The sequence below is a fragment of the Lissotriton helveticus genome, chromosome 3_1 (assembly GCF_964261635.1).
Source record: "Lissotriton helveticus chromosome 3_1, aLisHel1.1, whole genome shotgun sequence".
NCBI lineage: Eukaryota > Metazoa > Chordata > Amphibia > Caudata > Salamandridae > Lissotriton > Lissotriton helveticus.
In genome coordinates, this window is record NC_136061.1 from 1,068,234,921 (window position 1) to 1,068,257,526 (window position 22,606).

General features: G+C 45.1%; 1 protein-coding gene across 1 annotated transcript in view; it reads left to right on the forward strand.

The window, feature by feature from the left end:
* The window catches only part of TTC21B (tetratricopeptide repeat domain 21B), a 557,120-nt gene that overhangs the window by 258,355 nt on the left and 276,159 nt on the right, over positions 1-22,606 (forward strand). Inside the window, exons 17-19 of the mRNA XM_078683845.1 lie at positions 2,204-2,314; positions 13,405-13,543; positions 14,123-14,229. Of these exons, the coding sequence (XP_078539971.1) occupies positions 2,204-2,314; positions 13,405-13,543; positions 14,123-14,229 (357 nt within the window). The remainder of the gene's footprint in view (positions 1-2,203; positions 2,315-13,404; positions 13,544-14,122; positions 14,230-22,606) is intronic.

A 22,606-nucleotide genomic window follows, 5' to 3' on the forward strand; every position in this document is an offset into this window, starting at 1 on the left:
GTCTAGTCTTCCAATCATTCTGTCCAGTCTGTGAATAGTGCATATGTTTTGCAGTCTATGGTCTGCAGACTGTGCCTCAGGTCTTTAAGTTCAAATTTCATCCATTCCCTTGTTTACTCTGTTGCTTCTGTCGTCTGCTCTGAAGTATTTTCATCTTCCCGGGTAAGTAATCTGGGGTTAAATGTCAGTTTTTACTGTGTTTTGTCTGTTTTACCTATTTTCAGTCTGTATGTCCACTTTAAAGTAACGTGCATCACCCAGGGACAGAGTTTGTAGGGCTTCCCCTGCAGTTCAAGTGCCAGTTGTGAGATTTTAGCTGGTAGAAGCGACAGCACAGCACTACCTCTCAGATCTACCTGGGCGCAAAAGTATTGTTATGGAATATGATTGTGATTCGATCAACTACACACTCGTTCTCGCTATGTGTTTGCTTCTGCTGTGAAGGGCTGTTTGGGAAACCTGTCTCACTGGTGGACTCATGCAGTCCCCTGCAATCCAGACTCTGCAGACCGGTTCCAACTGCTACATTTTCCGCATGTCTGCATGATTTTATATTGTTTGTGCGGCGTGCAGTTTAGGGCTGTGCGTGAGCCAATGATTGTTTAAAGCACTCTTCTCATCCATGGAACAACACTTGCATCAGGCCAATTAATCTCACTCCTGCATTTATGATGGTGTAAATACATTTGTTACTATGTATTGTGGTCAGCGGCTTACTCGCACACTTTTGGCAGGCCCATGTTCATCAAGATGCACAGCAGCGCAGTGGCCCACATCGCATCCAGCCCCCAATCACAGGCGAATAACTATGCTCCTCCACAAGGCCCCAGTGAATACGTGGCGGCTGCTACTCAGGCTGTGATGTACATGACCTGCTGTTGCTGTGATCATTTGCCCAGAACTGCATGACCTCATCTGCAGGAACACTGCTGCTTCCTCCAAACTGACACTCGTGAGAAGGTGCTAATGAGCCACGCAGTCCATCTGAAAGCCAGTGCAGATTTCCCAGCAGTATTGCGCTACAGGCTTTCACCTGGCATCAGATCAATGGTCCATGCACCATCACACTTAGTCACTTGCAGAAAGGCTTGGCCAGGAGTTGAGTATCATGAAGGATTTTGAATACGGCTGAAGGAGCGGCTAGTCTACGTAGCCATCTTCGGTCTCAGCAAGCTCTGCTCCCTACCAGTCTCCCTGCTTCTGGGTCTGTGTTTTTTTACTTTAAAAGCTTCACTAATTTCCTTGAAGCTTTCTGCCCCTTGGCTCTCACTAGGCATTCTAAAGTCGGTTTCTGGTACTTGTGTCCCAGAGTGGCCCTCCTCTTGCTATGATAGTCCAGAAAGGAAAGAATGTATCTCTGCCACACTCTTTCTCTCCCAATGCTTTGCTGGTATCTAGCCATTCCTTTCTCTCTTAAACATATGTATTGAATTTTTTTTTTTAACCGTCATGGCTATTGGTCTTATTTATGCTGACCGTTGGTAAATCAGGGAGGAGATCTTTTGTTCTCCTCCAATGCTTATCCCCGATTTCTTTTCCGTGATGAGTCTATTGTAGGCTCTTGGGTTCTCTTGTCTTTGGCTAGACCATGTAAAGTAGTTTCTATCTCCCCCTGGATCACCTTCCCTTAAGTGTTTCATGAGGCTGTGTCTTCTGGGATGTTCTGGTTTCGTTGTCTTCTGGAGCATAGTAAATCACTCACACCCTATTCTTTGTTAGAGATGCTTTGTAATTGAACTATGAACTGAAGAGAAGGGAAGGGGAGTGGATGTACCATTATATGCAGATCCCACGGTGTGGTGTTATTGTGCGGGCAGTTGTGGTCCCATTTCCGCTAGATGACCAACCCATCTAGCCCTACCCCCTAGCCACCCCTTTGTCGTAGTGGAGCTGGCCTTCTCTTGTTAAAGAATGGTAAGCTGATAAATGTGGCAGCGGCAGAGCCTGGGTGGTTTTTCATCACACAGGTGCATTGCATTTTTTCCACCTATTTGTTGCAGAGAAATTTGATATCCATTTCGTGGCCTGCAACCATAGGCATCCTGTGCCTTGAGGAAGGGGTACTCAGTGCAAGTTTTTCACTCCTACTTGCATTCCTATTTCACATGGTGCTTTGTTCTTTCATGTTTCTATGCCATTATTATTTAGCAATTATTGTACGTAATATTTTGTTACTAATTTTTTGTGTGTATTTTCGTTATAGCCCGAAAAAGCGATTGATGTATATGAGCAAGCATTAAAGAAAAACCCCAAAGATGGAACCTTGGCAAGCAAAATTGGAAAAGCTTTAGTAAAAACCCATAATTATGCAAAGGTATTTATTTTACACTGTTCTCTAAATACTTACCATAATTATTGGATATTCAGTTGGTTAATCTCATATTTGGTAACATGCAGTTCGAGCTGACCTTGTTTATCAATATGTTACAATATATAAAAGAATCAGGTAAGTGTATGTAGAACTGTTAATGGAATATTTGCAGAACTATTACATTAACGTTTTGTTTTCAGCTCCTCAATATTTGAACACCCCTCATAAGACTGAACTAAGTTACGATTATTAAAATTAATTTTAGCATGTGGGTTTGGAACTTAATGCTGTTTTTTGCACCGTGTATTTTAGAACTCAGGGCTATATTGGGTACGGTTAAGAAGGGAAAGGTCAGATGCTGTCAGGGGAGCTTTCCAGAGGTCAGTTGGATTCCTCATTTCTGTGGCTGTCCTGGCATGAATCTGAACTCCTTTCATAAAATACTGATTAGTGCATGGTGCAGGTTAGAGTAAATTACTCTATTGGGTAAGGTGAAGAAAAAAAGGACGGAGTATGGCCCAGGAACTATACATCTCACACATAAGGTGTGCTTATTGTATGAATTTGTTATTTTCACAAGGGCATATTTTCCCTTGAAGGTTCTGGATATTGTTTAAATGTGAAATCTAAGGTAAAACAAATAACTATGTAGAATCAGAAAATGGTGATTAGCATATTAAAACACGAAGAACCATAGTCGTCTGTAGCCCACTCAGAGGCTACAAAAACGAGAACTGCTGATTCAGCAATGTGAGCAGTAGAAACAAATATCACCTTCCTATCAGTACCTCTGAATGAATAAGCATAGCAAGAAAAGTGAACTGAAAGAGAAAATTAGCAGTTATGATACAGTGGAAAGAATAAAAATGGTTATGCCATTTATACAGTTTACAAGAACTGTACGAACAAATTGGAATATAATAGAAAGTGAAAGTTAATTAAGAGAGATTTACAAAAGCAAAGCCTTAATTATGTATACATGGAACAAGAAATGATTTCATGAATATACTGGTTACAGCAGAGGCTTTTAAGATGGAAGAATTCTACCAAACATCAAAGCAACAACAAATCTGATCATATCCCAGCATAGGGTCTTCAAAGTCAAATAATGTAAAACTGATATTAAAGCACCTTAAGACAGGACCATATGAGAAATCATTACTCGAAGTACTAAAAATGAAATACCAGTGTTAATATGTATGTGGGCAATAATTTATTTTACAAACTTTAAGACCAGTTCCTGTTTTTCCACATCTCGTTGACGTGTTCTGGAAAACTCACTCAGTGCTTCACCGAACAAAATTCCTCCACTTTCGACAACAAATAGGTCGTATGTCTACCCCTAAAGATTTCAAGGTTCAAGCTCTTTCGTAAGTGCCACAAGTGGATATCTCTATTTGTGTTCCGTGAAGTACTTGAAAACCATCAGCACAAGAGACAAAATGATTTTTGTCCAAGTCCTGCAGGGACACGCCAAAACGTGTACTTTCTCACAGGTACATTTCCTGTAAAGCAATTGTCTACTAAGTGGTCTACCCCAAATATACTCGGAAGGAGAAATTCTCTCCTTCGTTGAGAAAATGGTTATACTCCGAGGACTGTTGAGTCACAGTGCTGTTCTCCAATGCCAGGATTTTCTTCATCCTCCAAGCCTACTACATAGTTGCTGAAGATTCAGTCCGAATTTTCGACTTCCTCACCCAAACCCACACATTCTGAGGCCTTCCATCACTCCGTAGTGCACATCTGCAGAACAGCTCCAGTATCTTCTGGGTAACTCCATAAGGAAGTGTCGACCCAGCTACTTTACTTTGGGTCCCAAATAGCACCATGCTCAGTACCTTCCGACCTCACTGAATGAATGAATGAATGAGGGGTTTCTTGTAACGCGCGTACTTAGCCCAGTGGGCGTCAAGGCGCCTAGATTAAATACAGCAACTTAAGGCCCTACCTAGTCCTATTTAATCATGAGTAGGCCTGCTTAAAGAAATACGTTTTTAGAGCCTTTTTGAAAGAGTCGATGGAAGGGAGAGTTTTTATCTCCATAGGGAGGGAGTTCCACAATTGCGGAGCGACGACGGAAAAGGCTCTGGCTCCCCATCTGACAAATTTGATGCGAGGGACAGCTAGTTGACAGAGTCCCGCAGAGCGCAGGTTTCTTGTGGGGGCATAGCGCGAGAGAAGAGAGCCAATGGCACTAACAGGACCATCCATCAATGCTCTGTGGGTAAGACAGAGGATTTTGAAGGCGATTCTGTGCTGTACCGGAAGCCAATGAAGCTCCTTCCTGGCTAAGGTAGCAGAGGAGGCTTTGGGGAGATTCAAAACAAAGCGTGCTGCAGAGTTCTGAAGAGTCTGCAAACGATGGATCAACCCTTTGTTGACTTCCATGTAGAGGGAGTTGCAGTAATCCAGTCTCGAACCCACCAGGGCGACTGCAACCTGTTTACGCGCCTGGGGGGAGAGGTACCCACGGATTTTATTGAGTACCCGGATCACACCACAGCAGGTAGCAACGGTCCTGTTGACTTGCAGGGACATAGAGAGTGAGGTGTCAAATATCACTCCCAGATTTCTGGCAGATAGGGAGGGAGTGGGGCAGATGCCAAGAGAAGAAGGCCACCACTCGCTCGACCACAGATTCTGGTTCTTCCCAAATATCAACACCTCGGTTTTTTCACCATTCAGCTTCAGGGAGTTTATAGTCATCCAGTCTGCCACATACTGCATGCAAACCCTGAAGCTGGCGGCAGATGTACTAACCGAGGTGTGAGCAAGAGAGACCATAATCTGCGTGTCGTCTGCATAGGATACCACCTCCATCCCCTGAGATTTAATAAGTCTTGCAAGGGGGGCCACATAGATGTTAAAAAGGGTCGGACTTAAGGCCGACCCTTGTGGCACCCCACATTGCAGAGACTTGGCAGGGGAGAGGTGGTTCCCAAGCATCACTCTCTGTTCCCTTTCAGTCAGGAAGGAATTTAGGAGACTCAGGGCCGATCCAGTGACACCCGCCTCCCTTAGCCGAGATGACAAGATGGCGGGGGAGAGGGTGTCAAAAGCGGCCGTGAGGTCCAACAGAACTAGGACCGTGGTTTGGCCAGAGTCCACCTTGCGTCGGATGTTATCGACCACATAGGTAAGGGCGGACTCTGTGCTGTGGTGTTTTCTGAAACCGTGCTGAGTGTTATCCAGGTATTCAGAAGATTCGAGAAAGGCAGATAGATGGAAATTCAAATGCGACTCCAGCAACTTCGCGGGTGCAGGAAGAAGCGAAATGGGCCTAAAATTTTTCAGCATGGCCGGGTCCAGATTTGGCTTCTTAAGTAGCGGTTTGACTATTGCCTTCTTCCAAATAGAAGGGAAAGAGCCTTGAGCGATGGCCTTATTTAAGACGTCAAGCAGAAGAGGAGAGAGATGTATTCTACACTCTTTCAGTTTCTTAAGGGGTATCGGATCAAGGGGGGAAGCCGATTTAATTTTGTCAAGAAGTGAATTCAGAGATTCAAGGGATAGGGAGGGGAAAGTTGTGAAAAGGCAGGAGGGGTCCTTGCCTAGTGAATCGAGATTGGATATGAGAGGGGGAGTGTTATGATCGAGAGCAAGACGGTGGGATTCGAGAGAGACGTGGATGTCATGTATTTTGTTGTGGAAGAAGTCTGAAATGTCGTTACAGAGTTGTTGGGAACTGACTACTGGGTCGGGAAGTTGCAGGGAACATAAAGAGTCAGCGATTTTGAAGAGATCTCTTGAAGAAGAAAGAGCGCTGGTCAGATTTGAAAAATATTCCTGTTTCTTGATAATCACTTGGTATTTGTAGGCACGTAGTGCGGATTTATGGGCCTCTCTATCTTTTAGGTCCCAGGATTTCCTCCACTTCCTTTCACTACTCCTGCAGCCCTGTCTCATAAGTCTAAGCTGGTCAGAGAACCAAGGTGCAGTAGGTTTATGGCGTGCTACATAGCACAGGGATGCGGGGGCAAGATTTTCAACTGCTTTGGAGATGGAGTCAGTCAGAGACTGGGCTGCCTCTGAAGCATCCGTGACAGCTAGAAGTTCGGAAGTGGGGATCAAAGGGGCAATAGTGTCATCTGAGATATTCCTTAAGTTTCTCCTGAGAATAAAGGGAGTGTTATTATGATTGGAGGAGCAGGTGCCGGGGATGTCAAGATCAAATGGTACAGCAAAATGATCGGACCAGACCACCTGTAATGGAGTGCCAGTGGAAAGCCTGTCGTCGTTGGAAAATAGGCCATCCAAAATATGTCCTGCCTTATGTGTAGGACTATTTACGTGCTGGATGAAATCACACGCTTTGAGGGTTTCGACGAGAGAGATAGTGTCTTTAGAGTTGGTCTCATCTAGGTGAAAATCTAATCTAATTCCTTTGTAGAAGGCCAAAGCTTGCCTTGTGAAACATCTCCTTCGTATGGTTCGGAAATTGGACAAAATTCTAGTTATTTGATTCCAAAGCCATAGATAGCATGCATAATCGAGATTATGGTAGCACAGGGGATGATAATACCAAGGCTGACAATCTGCTCCCTCGTCCTATTCCGATACTTGCCTTTTTCTTGAACTATAAAACCTCAAGTGATTCAACGCCTCTAGAAAGGGAAATCCCTTAGCCATCTCGGGCCGTGGCTAAAAAAATGTCCTTCTTTACCAGGGTGTTGCTTAAAGTAATAGAAACGTTTAATTTTATTTTATTCTCTGAAGAGCCGTAATTTCACACTTTGAAAAATTTGAATCTCACTACTTCAACTGTCGAACCTTTGCTCCCTTTCATTGGTGCTCTTCTGAAATCTGGTTTGACTGTGTCAGAAGTCATTTTCAGGCACATCATCGCAGAGGCAAATTGCCCAACACCATAGACCTGCTCCAGATGTCCCGACATTCTTGATCTCACATTGGTTGCCATTGAACCTTGTGGTTTATATTCCATCTTATAAACTGATCCGCCATGCCTTCCATATAACCTCTCGAGACATAGTCAAAATTACAAGACGCCATGTGTTGAAAGATGTTTCGCTTCAGGCAGCTTCATTCTCTGTACTGCAAATGCTACATACCTACTAGATTTCTGTGCCCATGCTTTGCGGGAGTTCCTAAAACTGACAGTTGTAAGCACATGATGAAGCTATTTTCCAAGTTGCTTTAAACAGATCTGGAAATGCAGATTAAATTCGGCAGATACACTGGCCTGGTCCAAGGACAGTGTTCCTTCTTTAAAACAAGAAGCTTGAGTGCTTACTATAGGCTTTTCAGGAGATGTCCATGACATTCTGAGGAACATGCCTTTTGGTGATTGGCTTTTTGGTGAGAAGGCCATCTCCTCCCTGTAGCACTTCAAGAATAGCAGGGCTGTAGACTGCTCGCTGGACCTGGTCTTGCCTACTGGGTGATTCCATCAGCAATAGCAGAGGTTCGGGGCTATTCTAGAGCTCAATAATCCCAATAGAGACGGACCTCAGAGTCCAGGCACCTTAGCAAATGCATGGCTCCTTTCGCAGCAAGGGCGGATCTTAAAGTGGCCATCACCAGAAGCAAATTCAGTCCCCTCCATCTTCGGCATGATGTCCTTCCTGAAAACACTCTGCCTCCCCACCCATCTTCTGGTGAGAGGAATGTCTCGGGTTTTTCTCCCAATTGGGAGTCTATTATGGTGGACCATTGGGTCATCCAGTTGATCACCAAGTACTGCACCCTACCATTCCTATCCCTCCCTCCAGGCTAGCGTCCAGCCTCTAGCATATGCTCGCTTGCATATAGAGGTGGTGCCTCTGGAACAAATGGGCACATGTCTGAACTGCTTTAACTCTTGCTGCCCAAACAGGAGTATATCCGAGCCCTGTCTTGAATAATTGCCTTCTGAATGGCCTAACGGCTAGGGCGCTCGACCTGGGGATCTGGGTTCGAGTCTCGGCAACGACGCCAAAAACCTCCTGTGATTCTGGGCAAATCACTTAATCTCTCCGTGCCTAAAATGAATGCGTGTCCTCCTGTAACGTAACTGGTGCTATGTAAAGCACTCTGATACCTGATACCTGATTCAGTTCGGGTCTAGTTCGCGCTATATAAAACTCTGCAAAAAAAAAATGGCAGAACAAGTTAGGGATACTGTAATTGAGCCAGTTTCTGCTGCTGAATAAAGAGAATTGTTTGGTGTCAAGGGTCCTCTAAAACAAAATTTTCCCTCTGTCAATTCTTGTTGCTGACCAATGTTACCCAAGACTCACTGTAGGATCACTGCATTATCTGTTCATGGTTTAGTTGTTCTGGCTGGCGACTGTGCCTTGTGTTTTTATGATAGTGCTTGCATTGCAGTGGCTTAACTGAGATGGATGGGAGCCCATGTATTCCTATACATAAACAACCGGCTGGTCAACTGTCAATACCCAGTGACAGTCAAAGATCATCTTCATTACACAGTGATTTTTCTCCATGGCTTTGACTTTATTATTAATACTCAAAAGTCCCACCTCAGTCCTATGCAGAAGTTTATCTTCATAGGTGACCTGCGTAAAAAACCTTTGCTCCTTCTCAGACGATCCTGCATATTCCGAAGATGTTTCTGTGATTCGTGACTCAGCCACATCTCCTGGTCCTACAGATCGTGCGCCTGCTCATCTTCATAGCCTTGAGCATCCTGTTGGATCTGCATGGCATATGATAAATGAGTCTTCCAGTGGTGCCTGAAAGGAGTCGTTTCAACATCAAGGAAGGCTATTGCCTCAAGTGCAGATCTTACAGTTGGTTTGCTCAAACTGGTTGATCATCCATCCCAACCTCACGGTATGTAATCTCCTCAGCCCTCCACATCTGTAGGGTGCCATGGTCACAGAATCCTTCTTGCTGGCCCATCTGGGAAACAGGATGGTCTGGGGCCATTGGTCTGAGTCAGAGCATGTAAATGTGCTAGGACTACGGGCAGTTCGCCTTTCCTTGAAGGTATTTCTCCCTTCACTATCACGGAGTGTCATTGAGACCTTGTCAGACAAAACCATCATCTTCAAATATATTTTTAAAAAATAGAGGAGGGGAGGGTTGTGGACTCTGTTCAATGGAGGCTGTTCTATGGCAGAGTGCACAGCAGAGGGGAGGGAATTTTCCCAGTTGTGGCCCATCTAGCAAAGTGACTCAACATGAGAGCGTACTTCTTCTTGTCTCTCCCTAGAGGACCACAAATGGAAACTACTCCCTTAAGTGATGGAGACTTTCTTCTCAAACTTGCTATGTCCAATTATGGTTCACTAGATGTTCTCTCATATGTTCCATACAATTAAGTTGCAAATGTCCTTTTGGCTTCAAGAAATCTCCTACGAAATCCATTTATGTGGAATGATGGCAAAAGATTGTGCAGTGGTGTGAATCAGAAGGCTTGGATCTCTTGAAGTCATGCCTTTTTGTTGACATTCTGCATTTGCATTCTTCATTTCACGTCGTCTTGCACAGCAGGGTCTTGCAGATGCTATGTTCAAGGGTTACCTCACTGCTTTGTCTGCTTTCATGTCTTCCTGATCAGTCATTGTTGTTCAGCTCAACATTAGCGGCACTATTTTTGAAGGGTTTGCTTTACTTATTTCCTCCCACCCCTTTGATTTTTCAGTGGAAATTTTTTTATCCGACTTTCTTGATGCCATCCCCTTTCAAGACGATGCCCAATTGTCCAGTTAGACGTATTACTTTGAAGACTCAATTGATATTTGCATTAACGTGTGCACATGAGAACTCCAGGCCCTTTCAGTTTGTTCACTTTTCTACATTCCTCCCCAACCTTCTTTCCCTAGGTGATTTAAGCCTTTCACATGGCTGAGTCCATCACATTTGTTTTACTTTGTTGTGTCCCCCTGACCCCACCAAGGAGGAGGAACGGCTGCCTGAATTTGGATTTCAGACTTGCTGACTCCCGCTTTAAATGCACTGAACAAATTCAACTGCACTCAATGAGACAGAGTGGATGGCCAACTCGTTGAGGGTTTTGCTGGAGCCAAGAAAAGCAAGGCAGTGACAAAATTTCTCTTTTTATGTTGGGACCTCCTATGTATCGAGGCCTTTTACACCAAGAAAGACCCCTGGAAGGCATTGGTGTCCACTTCACTATGACCTTGGCTGCTTTCACGACACTCACCAGATACTTTGCGGTGGCAGACATCCTCTGGGCAGCCACATGGTCACCCATGCATACCTTTACTAAACATTCCTACCTCACAGCCCACGCAAACTGTGACAGGCACTTTGTGAGGTGTGTGTGCTGTATGCATTCCTTTTTTCATTGGCAGCACTCCCCCCTCCCCCCCAACCATTGCTTTGGAAGTCAATTTTAAGTTGAGGTATCTCCAGGAACAGGTATCCACCAAACAGGAGAGTACATACATCACATAGTGATATTTCCGATGGATACTTAATGTTCCTGTAGATGAGTGAGTTCCTTGTATAATAAAATCCCATGGTATGCAAAAAGGTTATGTGCTGCTGTCATTTATGCTTTTTCAGTTCCTCTCTGCGTTCCTCACTCAGACATGGAAGAAGTTTCAGGAACTGCTGTCGGTACCTAGGTTATTTCCTTTAATATGCTGTTGACATCATGTCTGACTGGCAGAGTGACAGCTGGAGCAGTGTGGTGCTACCTGTTGATGGAGAAGCACCACCAGAATTATTGTTACCGGAGGAAAGTGACTTTCAGTTTGATCCAAAATGATAGCAGGGATAAACATAAAGGTTTCTTTAAAAAAATTAAAGAATGATATTAATGATGGTTAAATGATCTGAGAAAATAATATATTCTCTATGGGCCTCATTTATAAGGCTATGCTTCACTTTTACGCCGCTGGTGCGTCACTTTTTGTGACGCACCAGTAGCGTAAAAAATGCGCCTTGTTGCGCCATATTTACAAAGTGACGTATCTAGGTAGATGCGTCACTTTGTAAACCCCTGCGCCACATTATACCTGCGCCAGCTATAATGTATGCATGGGGGCGTATTGACGCAAGAAAGGGTCGTAGAAGTGACACAGTGAAATCTATGTGATTTCACTGTGCCACTTCTAGGACACAAATGCGTCAATTTCTTACTCCTGCCTCACAGCAGGTGTAAGACTGACGCAGGCCCTTTTACATTGCTGGAGTTGCGTCACTTTTGTGACACACTCCAGCAATGCGCCACTTTTGCGCCATACAGATACGTCAGAAATACTGACGTATCTGTAACTCCTTGCGCAATGATGCGTCATACTGTAAATATGACGCATCATTGGTGGTGCAAGGAGGGCGCAGTGAAAAATGACGCATCGCTGTTTTCACGCAGCGATGCGTCACTTTTCATAAATGAGGCCCTATATATTTTTTGTGAAGAACAGATTGTGAATCAAGATGGTTTGTGTATGGACAAAAGGGAGAACCCTCAGGAATAAATAATGTCGAGCACCAGTAACTTTGATGGTAAAAAAGGAAAAGGGGGAAAAAGAAAAAACTCATTAACGTCATGCTATTTCCTGTCTTATAAAAATATATAAGTATTCCTTCTTGAGGAATAATATGCAAAACAAGAAAGGTTAAGGTGTGATAAAAATGCAGCTGAAAAATGTAATTTCAGTATAACAAGTAAAATGACAGTTTGATACACAGGGTGGATTTCTATAACTTCATGAAAGGTCCTTCAGTGTTCAAACCAGAATCTCTTACTTTTTCTCCTGAATGTGACACTGTTCTCTAATAAATCAAGTCAAACAAACTGTGAGGCTGTGACATGCATGGTGAGCTTTTACTTGAAAATATAGCGGACAGATTTACAGATGTTCTAAATAAATTTAAGTGTTGAGAATTTGTCAAAAATTGCACCGGTTTCTTTCTTTCCCAAGATGATTTCTCACCAAACGGAACATGATTTGGGAGAATGCAGATTGTTGGAGGATGAAACCTGATGTTTTAGTACTGAAGATTTCTAGAAAAATAAAGAAGGAATACAAGCAACTGAATGAATTGGTAGACAAATTATGAAGAATAGATGTAAAGAACTGGTTGGCCACTTCTCTACTCTAATACCTGAATCAGTCAATACTATATTTTTACTATTTAAGAATTTGCAAAATATCTTAATGTATCATTAACTTCAGCAAATAGGATGGTGATGGGTGTTCAAATCCTTGTTTTTAAGACAAAAAGAAGAGGAACTGGTACCTCAAAGGCACCGGTTACTCTTCTTGGAGGGTAGCTATCTCAAGATAGCTACCATCCACACTAAGCATTCTTCTTAATCGGTGGTTATAAAGAGTTGGTTACTGTTTAGGAAAGCTGTATCTAATCAGTCAGAATGCGGCAGGTTTTAAAAAAAAAAAAATTATACAATGCGTGACCCCGCTCAGAAAGCGAGTCATATCCCTGCCATAGTAGGAGTGGAATGCTTTTGTCTCAAACAAAGATTGTTAGTATGAAAACTCTTCTGGGATTTGCAGATTGTCCAGGGACTTAAGTACGCATTGCAGTTGAAAATAAACATCGATATATTATACTGTTTACTGTCTATATTTCCCCATGCATGACCTTTTGTTCATAAAATGCATTACAAAGAAATACTAATTATGTAAATCAGATGCAAATCTCAAGTCATTTGGGGGCAATTTGAATGTACTTACTTCTTTACATTGGCATCAGCAATCTGAAAATTAATTGAAAGGTTCCTGGAATATTCTATACCTAAGACTGCGAATAACACTTCTAATAAATGGTGATAGGATCAAATGGAGTGTCTCCTTACAAAGCAGTATTTTATATCTATTAGCCATGATACACTGGTTTTACCTGTAGATGTTTTTTATCCAGAAAGATGCTGTATTTGGAATGATGTTTTTATTAGATCTTTATAAAAAATAAATTGTGCATTTAGCCTATCTCGGAAGTGAATTTCCACAATGTAGAAGGCAAGTCCTCTCTTCCCTTGTTGATTAGTTATACATTAAGGTGGAATACTCCTATAGAATCGTTGATGTGTTTTCTTGACTGTTTTGTACTTTATTCAGAGGGGGTGAATCTGTTAACTAATCATGACTCTACAGTACGATATTCCGTTTACTGAGTTATGTTTTCTGATTTAGGCAATCAGTTATTACGAAGCTGCTTTGAAAACAGGTCAGCAAAACTTTCTTCGTTATGATCTAGCTGAGTTACTCCTGAAGCTCAAGCAATATGATAAGGCTGAAAATGTTCTGCAACAAGCGCTAGATCATGAACCTGGTAAGATTTACCTTGAGATTAAAACACTTGTCCTTATTTATGTTAATATGTCGACGGGGAATTTATTTTTGATCATATTTAATTTTATAATTAATTTCTTTGTATCATTGCAATGTTCTGCATGTGCTAACCTATTAGAATTTTTATAAAAACAATGTCTTTTTATTACCCCTGAAAAGAATAACTATTGAATTGTGGTCCTAATGTAATTATTCTGTCCATGCCCCTACTTTTAACCAGTTCCTTTCATCATCAGGATCCGAAGACTCTTATCAACCAAATAATGGTTTACGACTGTGCCTCTGGCTACTGTTTCTTTTGAATTAGCCTTTAAGTGTTATTTAAGGGCTGTCCTATGGATTTGTACAACTTTAAGCTTCTTGTGCCCCAAGTTATGGCTTTATTTTTATTTGCCTTCAGTGCTACGTTTCCTAATGTTGAGCATAGCAAACGTAGGATAACAAAACATACATAGTTCAAATGCAGCATTCAATTTAGTTTTTTTAATTGTCCTGCAGTCCATGTGATGTTTTCCATGAAGTTCACTTTGAGTTATTCTTTCTTTTTTTTTTTATTAAGTAAATGAACTCTCCGCGCTTATGGATGATGGGCGTTATCAAGTACTCCTATCAAAAACATACAGCAAAATGGAAAAGACTGACGAAGCTATTGTTTCACTGCAGCGGGTAAGTTTGGAACTCATATTCGTCACAAAATAATTATATTTTTCTCTTGAAGCATTCATTTAGTATGGACAATAAGTCTTTATATTAGCGACTTTTGGAATATTTAGTCAGGCTAGGCAGGACTCTAAAGTATTTGTAGATGAAGGCTCTTGATCTAGTATCGATCAGCAGATGTGATAGAGGCGATGGAACTAGGGAGGCAGTTTAAAAGGCTTTAGGTAGCTGTTTGACCTTGTTCTTTTCGTATATTATCTTTTCACAGATTAAGAACCTTCTCTTCAGAAAGTTTGATTCTGGTATTAGATGTTGTGCCACTGTGAGTTTTATTTGAACAAGGTCTCTGCGTCCCAAATGTCTGTTCTGTGTGTTTTTTTTCTTCCTTAACGTCATCTTGAATGTTATCTCTGGTGCACAGGGAATGCATTATGCCAGGGTATTCTCATTTGGATAGCATTAGTGCCGGAAAGGTGATACATTGTGTCTGCAGGCACTTTCAAGTGCAATTCTGAATGTGCACTCCATTACGCACACCTGGGAGCAGTGATTTCATGTGGGCCCCTGTCCAGATTTCATCAGTGTTGTACAAGGTATAAATTGTGCACAGCCCATCTGCAAAACTGGTGCATGGGTAAATCCTTGGCGGGTGCCAGGCTATGGTCACATTTCCCATCCAGCAGACTCTCCTTAAGGGCGTAAAATGCACTTTTCAAGTATCCTTAAATAAAATGTGGAGAGGGGAGATTAGGACTCGGACCGTTACTCTTTTAGCTGTTTATTTACATTGTGCTGCTGCTGTTTCATGAGTTACTGTTGATTTCTAATTGTTGTTGCGCATTCTACTATGGGCCGCACGTTGCTTGAATCGGTTGTGCAGGGGGAGTGACTTTGGGCATTGCCTGCCCCCTCGGGCTGGTTGGCAGTTCCCCTCCTGAGAACTCTCTCTTGCCCTTGTTTGGTTAATATCCGAAGATAATGTGGGATAACTAGGTGCTGTTATAGCTATGGGTATAAGGAAGATTGCATCATCGTCAGCTACCTCCAACAAAAAACGTATTGTGTACACTGGGGCTGTAGGGAAACTTCAGTCATTACGAAAGACCCCTTTGAACAAACCCACACTGAGGCATCTGGAATCTTTTATCACTAATATATTTAAAATCCAAAGTTGGACAGTCCAGGAAGGTTTCTGTAAAATAGCACCTGAGTTCTACAGTTCACTCTGAACTCTTCTTTATGTCAAATTTTCAGACAAGTGAACAAGATCACTTCTGTGTCCAAGGCCAACCATCGACTGGTTGGCCCATTCTGTTTTGTATCGTGTCTGCTTGTTAAGCAGGAATGGACTCCGGAATAACTTCTGAGTTATTGTTTTTGGATTCACAGCTCCCACCTTATCTATGCAAAATTTAGTGCATTAAAGGCGACACTATATACATACCGTGGAAATTTAATTTTGTTTTTAAATGTCTGTATTGGCATTTTCAGAGTAAAATAGCAATACATTTTAGATGTGTACAGATAGACCTAATAACCCTCATGGCAGAGTCCAAGCTCAATAATAGTAAATTAATGTAATACACATTTTGTCAGTAAAGGGAAAAACAATGAAGAGAAAAAACAAAACAGTAAATGGGGCATCAAAATGTCTCTTGTGTTGGTAGGTCATCCCTGCAATGGACCTGGGTTGGTCACATACGACCATTAACAGGATACCCAACAGCAAAAGCCCTACTCGTGATCGTGCGCAACAGACATACATTCAAAGAGCAAAGAACGTTAACCAATCTGAACCGAGTAGTTTAGGGCGGGTATTGAGCTTATAGACTGTAACTAAATGACATCACAGAGGGGGGATTGTAGGTGGATGTGTGTTTTAAGCATGTGCGTGGAACCATTGAATAGTAGCCACTTGCAAACTGTCACTGCACGCTGAGCAGGGTGTTACTGGCCCCTCCGGCTGTTGGGGGTACAGGGTGGCAGTCATGAGGAGTCGGATATGTCAGTCAGTCCAGCGGCCCCATGTACAAATCCCAGTTGCACAGTCACAGTGCTCTCCCTTCAAGCGCGCCCTCAATCAGTCAATGGCCTCTACTTTCGCCTGCATATGAAGCACATATACATCCCACATGGCGGTCCCTCCACCTGATGTGCTGATCCTGCATCCTAGTGGTGGCCTCAGCAATTGCCCCTCCGAGCACTCTCTGAAGCCAGAAATTGATAGAGGGTGGCTGCGCCGCCTTCCAGGGCATAGCTATTAGGCATTTGAATAGAACCATGGCCAAGTCTGCAAGCTGTAGGTAATACTTGGTGTGCTTTGTAATGCCCAGGAGGCAGAATAGGGAGTCAGACGTTTACGTCCACAAGTTCTGAAATTTGTGCAATAACTTGCCCACATGTCCGTACAAGCGTGTAGCCGTCCCACACCACATTGAGGAGAGTGGCCTCTTGGTGTCCACATCTAGGATACACGAGGGTACTCCTGTAAACATTTTGTGAAGGTGATGTGGTGTTAAGTGTCATGCAGATCGTTGAACTGGGTGAACTTTGACGGGCGTTGCAAGACACCTGCTTCACCTGTTCAAGCGCCATCCTACACTGTTTCTGTCAGAGCCCTCCCAAAACACTCGCCCCATCTGGGCTTTGCGAGTAACGCGAGGTCCACATCTACGAACAGCAAGGCGGCGTAGAGCCCCTTAATCGCTCTACGACCAATGCCATAGCTCAAGAAACACTGCAGTCCCTGATGGAGGGCAGGGGCCTCTCTACCCACCCCCAAGTAGCCCTGATAGCCATAACAAGAGCGTTATAAGATATAAGCTGCCTAGCTCTCAGACCATTACCATCTCCGAGGTTTTGAAAGATAGCAGCAGCCCATCAGTGTACAGGTCACACAGAAAGTTCCCCTTGGAGTCTTGCCAAGGTTTTGGGTCAGGAGTCTCTACTAGTGCACGCATCGTGGGCATGCGCCAGAGTGGCCCCTGTTGCTCGTATGGAGGTGCGCCCCTGCGGGGTTGAATGAATCAGTTTGCGCACAGCTTTGCTACCCGTGTCAGCCTACTGATGCCCTAGCTGGGGCTGCCAGTCTCAATAACAAATCCAGGATTCCCATCCCATCAAGCTCCCAATTAAGCGGCTTTTACCCAGCATGTCTTCTGACAGCAACTGCATGGGCAACTTCATCTGCACACTCACCCACAAAATAAATCTCTAGGTATGGGACCCCAGGCCACCCTCCAAAAGAGGGTGCTGGAGACTCGTTTGCGCGCCCCTCCCCAAATCCGATCTGAAAATCGATTCCGGGGGTCTTTAAAAATGGTCTTTGTAGGGATCGCTGGCACTGTTATAAAAAAGTAAAAATAGAGGAGGTGTGGGAGTAGTCACATTTTGCTATGGAGGCCCGATCCATTGGTAACAGGGGCAAGGGCATCCATATGCCCACCAATTGTCGCAGTGACGTCCGAGTCCTGCCGTGGTTCCCTTTGAGGAGGTTCCTATCAGTGTGCTACACATTACCTCAAAGGTAGCGGAACATCTCAAACCACCAGAGAAGACAATCCAATGCCAACTCCACCGCCATACTCTCTGTCGCCCTTAGTGGGTAGATGCAGGACTACCCCCAAATCACCCGTAGACCTGCCATATCCCCGAAAAGGTCCAGGAGGGTTTAGAGTGGCGGCAGGTCTTGTTTCGACCTGCCCAAATCCACCAGTGCATAGAGTGAAACCACATGCAACTGGGGCCCTAATCATACCCCCCAGTCTGGACTTTTCGCCCGCAACTGGGAGGCTAGTGGCTCAATAGCCAATGCAAAAATTACAGGCGAAAGGGAGCACCCATATCTATGACATAGGGTAGAGATTTGATGCCCCATCCGGACTCTGGCCCTTGGCGCTGTATTTCTTTATATATTTTATTTAATGCGATTTTATATAGCGCGAACATTACCCGAAGGTGTCAGAGCTTTACATAAGAACCAGTTGCGATACATAAGGACTCAGGATTACATGCGTTGCATAAAAGATACAAAAAGAAAAAATTTGCAAATGTACAAGTTATAGTCACACAAGGAGGAGATACGAATGTATATACTCTAAGAGTCACATAGGAATGGTAGAGAGTACAAAGGTCTACTGCATATACTAGTGATTAGAGTTATCTCTATATACAAAGATATACAAATAGTAGATTTTCTCAGGTCAAGACCCAAAAAACCAGGAGAGAAGAGTTCCATTAAGTGGGGTCTGAGGGGGGATACAGTCACAACACCAATCGGAGCGCTTTACAAGAGTAACCACAGTACAATAAGTTACACAAAATTACACACTACAAAACAGGGGGTAGGGAAATGAGAAAACTCGAGGATGGCAAAAACAAAGGCGCTGGGTGAGGTAACGAAAAGCAGTGGGATGGTTGTAAGAGAGGCTGAAAGTAAGAGACCAGAACAATTTAAGGGGCAGGGGAAGGAAGAGGGGGGACAGAGAGAAAGGGGAAGGAAGGCAGAAAAGGACAGGAAAGCAAGAGCGAGACAAAACGAGCAAGACAGCGAGGAGTGGTTCGGAAGCACAGGAGAGACAACAGAAAGGTCGCCGGGACAGAGGAAGAGGTCCGAGATCGCCAAAATGGCGGATCTGGAGAAGGGCGGTAGAAGAAGAGAGCCATAAAAAGAAAATGGCGGGGAGCACCAAGGTCCAAGTCCGACATTCAAGGTAGAGGGTCACCACAGCCAGCAAGTCCGGAGGGAGAAAGGCAGTCGGCCCCAAGTCACAGCCGCCCCATCCATGAGCAGCGGGGTCAGAGGTGTTCAATCCGGAGACCAGTGGTCAGGGAACAAAGGCCGCGGGCGCCAATGCAGCTGTCCGCAGAACGGGAGGAAGTAAAGTCTAAACATAATGTCAAAGGAAAGCAGGAAGGGGCGTCTCACCAGAACGAATTGCAGAAAAATGGGCTCAAGAGTGGTTGCGGAGAGAGGTACAGACTCTAAACCTCTGCCGTGACCCAAATCGGCCCGAGGTCTAGCAAGGAGACGAGCGGCGAAGCTAGAATAATCGGAAGGGACTCCTCTCCGATCAGGTTAAGGAGTGAAGAGCTCCGAGCAGCCACGGAGAGTGGCGCCGGCACCCTCTCACCTCGGTCGTGTCTCAAAGTCAATCCATCAGTCCAGCGAAGAGGCAAAGCAGGCAGGCCGGCTGAAGAGAAAGGCAGCAGCAATCGGGCCCAGAGACAGGATGGGGAGTCTCCGCCCGGCTCCTCCGCAACCCTCCAGAGAGACCAGTTTGGTATCGGGCATTGGCCCCAAAGCGAAGGGGCCCGTCCACTGCTCCAAACCAGGCAATGAAGAGGATATGGTGGGGGAAGAGAAAGACTAGCAGCGGAGTCTGGAGGGGAGCAATGCCCTATGCCCAGCTGGGTAGGTGTCGGTCACGGCGAGATACCTGGGACGGACACCCCGAGGAGAGCGGCTCCACCGGACATCAGCCGTGCTGGCTCAGGAACTCCGCGGGAGAAAAGCCTCAAGCGCCAGCTCCGATCATCTCGGGCTCAAAAACGCTGGAATGGGGCATCGAGGAGCAACAAGGACCCAGGTGAGCGGGCCTATCCCCGGGGGAGGTGGGGATCCGGGGAATACAGCCTAAAAGGCCGTGTCTGGCCGGGAGCCATTGGATAATCTAGCCCCCCCCCGGCCCTCCCATGGAGGGGGGCAGAGAACGGTGCAGCCATTGGATAATCTAGACCCCCCCGGCCATATTATCCCCCCCCCCCCCCCCCCCCCCCCGAAATCACCGCTGTCAGTTACACAGGCCTCTCGCTGCAAACTTGACTACAGCTTGACTAATTTCAAGAACTCAGTGACTCCTCCCAGGATCTCTAGTACTAACATTACCACACAATGGTGTCAAATTTTTTTTGAAGTCTAGGAAGAAGGCCGCTAGGAGGTCTTTGGACCCTCCTACTACCCCCTTGATGTGACATAGGCGTGTTATGTGAAGTAGTCCAGTGCAGGATGACTCCACACTTGTCTGGGTGGACCTGACCGTGACTCATTGGGAGCAAGCGATTGGCCAAAACTTTACTCCGTATTTTATAGTCCATGTTAAGCATTGCAGGGGAGATAGGAACCCACCTCCAGGGGACTTTACCTATTTTGGGCAAAACAACTATAAGAGCCACGCAGAGGGAAGCAGGAAGACTGCAAAGCTGATGTGCCTCCTCATAAACCTAGAGCAACCTGGGTGTGAGGGTTGCTCCAAATGCCACATGGTACTCAACAGGAAACATGCCTGGAGCCTTTGCTGCTGGCCATCTGACACACAGAAGTCCTCAATTCTTCAAGCAGCAGTTGTTCAAGCTCTTGGGAGTGGAGGGGACAGAGTTGGGGGGGGAAGGTCAGTCCTGGCAATATTTTGCCAGAGGTGCTCATCACGAGGGCCAGGAGGGGGAGAGTAAAGATGCTCATAATATTGAGCAAAAGCTTCACAGATCTCCGTTTGGGATGACACTGTAGTGTCCATGTTAATTTGTATCACCCCAATAATTGTCCTAGGGTCCTTGGACCACAAGAGCCAAGCAAAGTGGCTCATCTCCGCGTTCATGCTGGCAAGGCAGAGATGCTCTATACTGAATCCTCAAGCCGCTCAATCGTGCTCGGGCCTCGACAACTGTCACCGCCTCCCATTCGGTTCCGCTCTTCAAGCATCAGCACATTACAGAGGAGGAACCTTCGCGCCCCCAGGATGTCTTAATAAGGTGTTCCCTTATAATCACCTTCATGGCATCTCACTTCACTCCCAGTGAGTCTGCGGTGCCCTCGTTCTCCTCAAATAATAGAGCAGATGTGTTCTAATGATGTCCGATAGGCGATGTCATGTAGGGCCACGGTCCTCCGTTGCTAACTCTGTATAGGTGCCCTGTCTACCCCCACTGGAAGGTCACCTTTAGGGGGTTGTGGTCAGATAATGCACTGCCTAGATATTCAGAGTTCTGGATTGGGGGCCAGAGCTCCGCATTGCAAAAGAAATAGTCTAGTCTAGTGTGGACTTAATGTCTGGGACATAATAGGAGAATTCAGTGTCACCTGGATGGCCCAGGTGCCAAATGCCTTGGAGTTGTGTTGTAGTCTTCCAGTCCCTAAAGTGTTTTGTCACTTGTAGCCGTTGAGTCCCCAGCAGTGAAGGCACTGACCTATCTAAGGAGGTGATGTGCACACAATTAAAGTCTCTCCCTCCCCCCCCCCCCCCATAAACGAGTCGAGGAGCAATGCTGGGGTCAGCGGGCCTTAGAAATCTCCCTGGAGTGTGTATGTATCATATAATGATACAATAGACAGTGGGTGCCCGTTCAGTTCGCCCTTCTATGAGCACAAACTGGCCCTCCACAACAGCCCTACTTTTAACAAAAGGGACACCTGAGGCAAGCCAAATAAGAACCCACCTTGCAAACGCAGAATACCCAGTACTAAAGACATGCCTCCTCCATTGGCGGGCTACCTTGTCCAACTCCATGGCAGTAAGATGTGTCTCCGGCAGACATGTGACTATGTTTCCACCTGAGATAGACATACACCATGTTATGGCGCACTGGGGTAGCCATCCCCAGGATATTCCACGTCAATGCATTATATGTCGTAACCATAGAACATAAATGAGGAAAAAAAACAGAACGGCACCCAGCGACATCAACATATGAGATTAAGCTTATCCTTGTTCCTCTCTTCTCCCTTGATAGCCCAAACAGTAATTAAGGTGCAACTGTTAAACTTGGTAGTCATAACTGCAGTCTTTGCAGGACAGGCCAAGAGGCGTACAAAATAGTCTTGGGTATCCCGAACATCCCGGGTCCTGAAGAGAAGGTGCTGTTAAGTCCCAAGACTACAGCAGAGGCAGACAGGTCCTCCAGTCGATGTCCCACTGTCCACCCGCCGCTCCCCGGACATAGGCCCGGAAAATACATTCACTAAGCTGGCATATCTCACAAGGCAGGAAGCTCCCTCCGAGAAGACCTCACTGAGGCAGTGGAAAAGTCACCATCCAAAGTCACCCTCCCCGGGGCATCTGGCTCCGACTCCTGATCAGAATCGAGTGCCAGTGTCCGGAACCTGTTAGTGCCCTGAAGTGAAACCTCAGCCACCACCAGTACCTGCTCCCATGCAGCTTGTTCAATGGTAGGCCGGACACAGGGCCGCGAGGGTGGCAGCAGCATCCAGCCATCCCATCTGACAAGCCACATAGATCACCACTCCCCTCCTTCTCTGGTCAGTACTGTACTCTGGCATGGGACAAGTCCAGGCTTCACAGCCGCTCTTTGACAACACTGAAAGTGAGTGAGTGAAGGTATTTCTAAAGCGCACTAATGCCGAGGCGTCTTGGCGCTGTGCATGGTA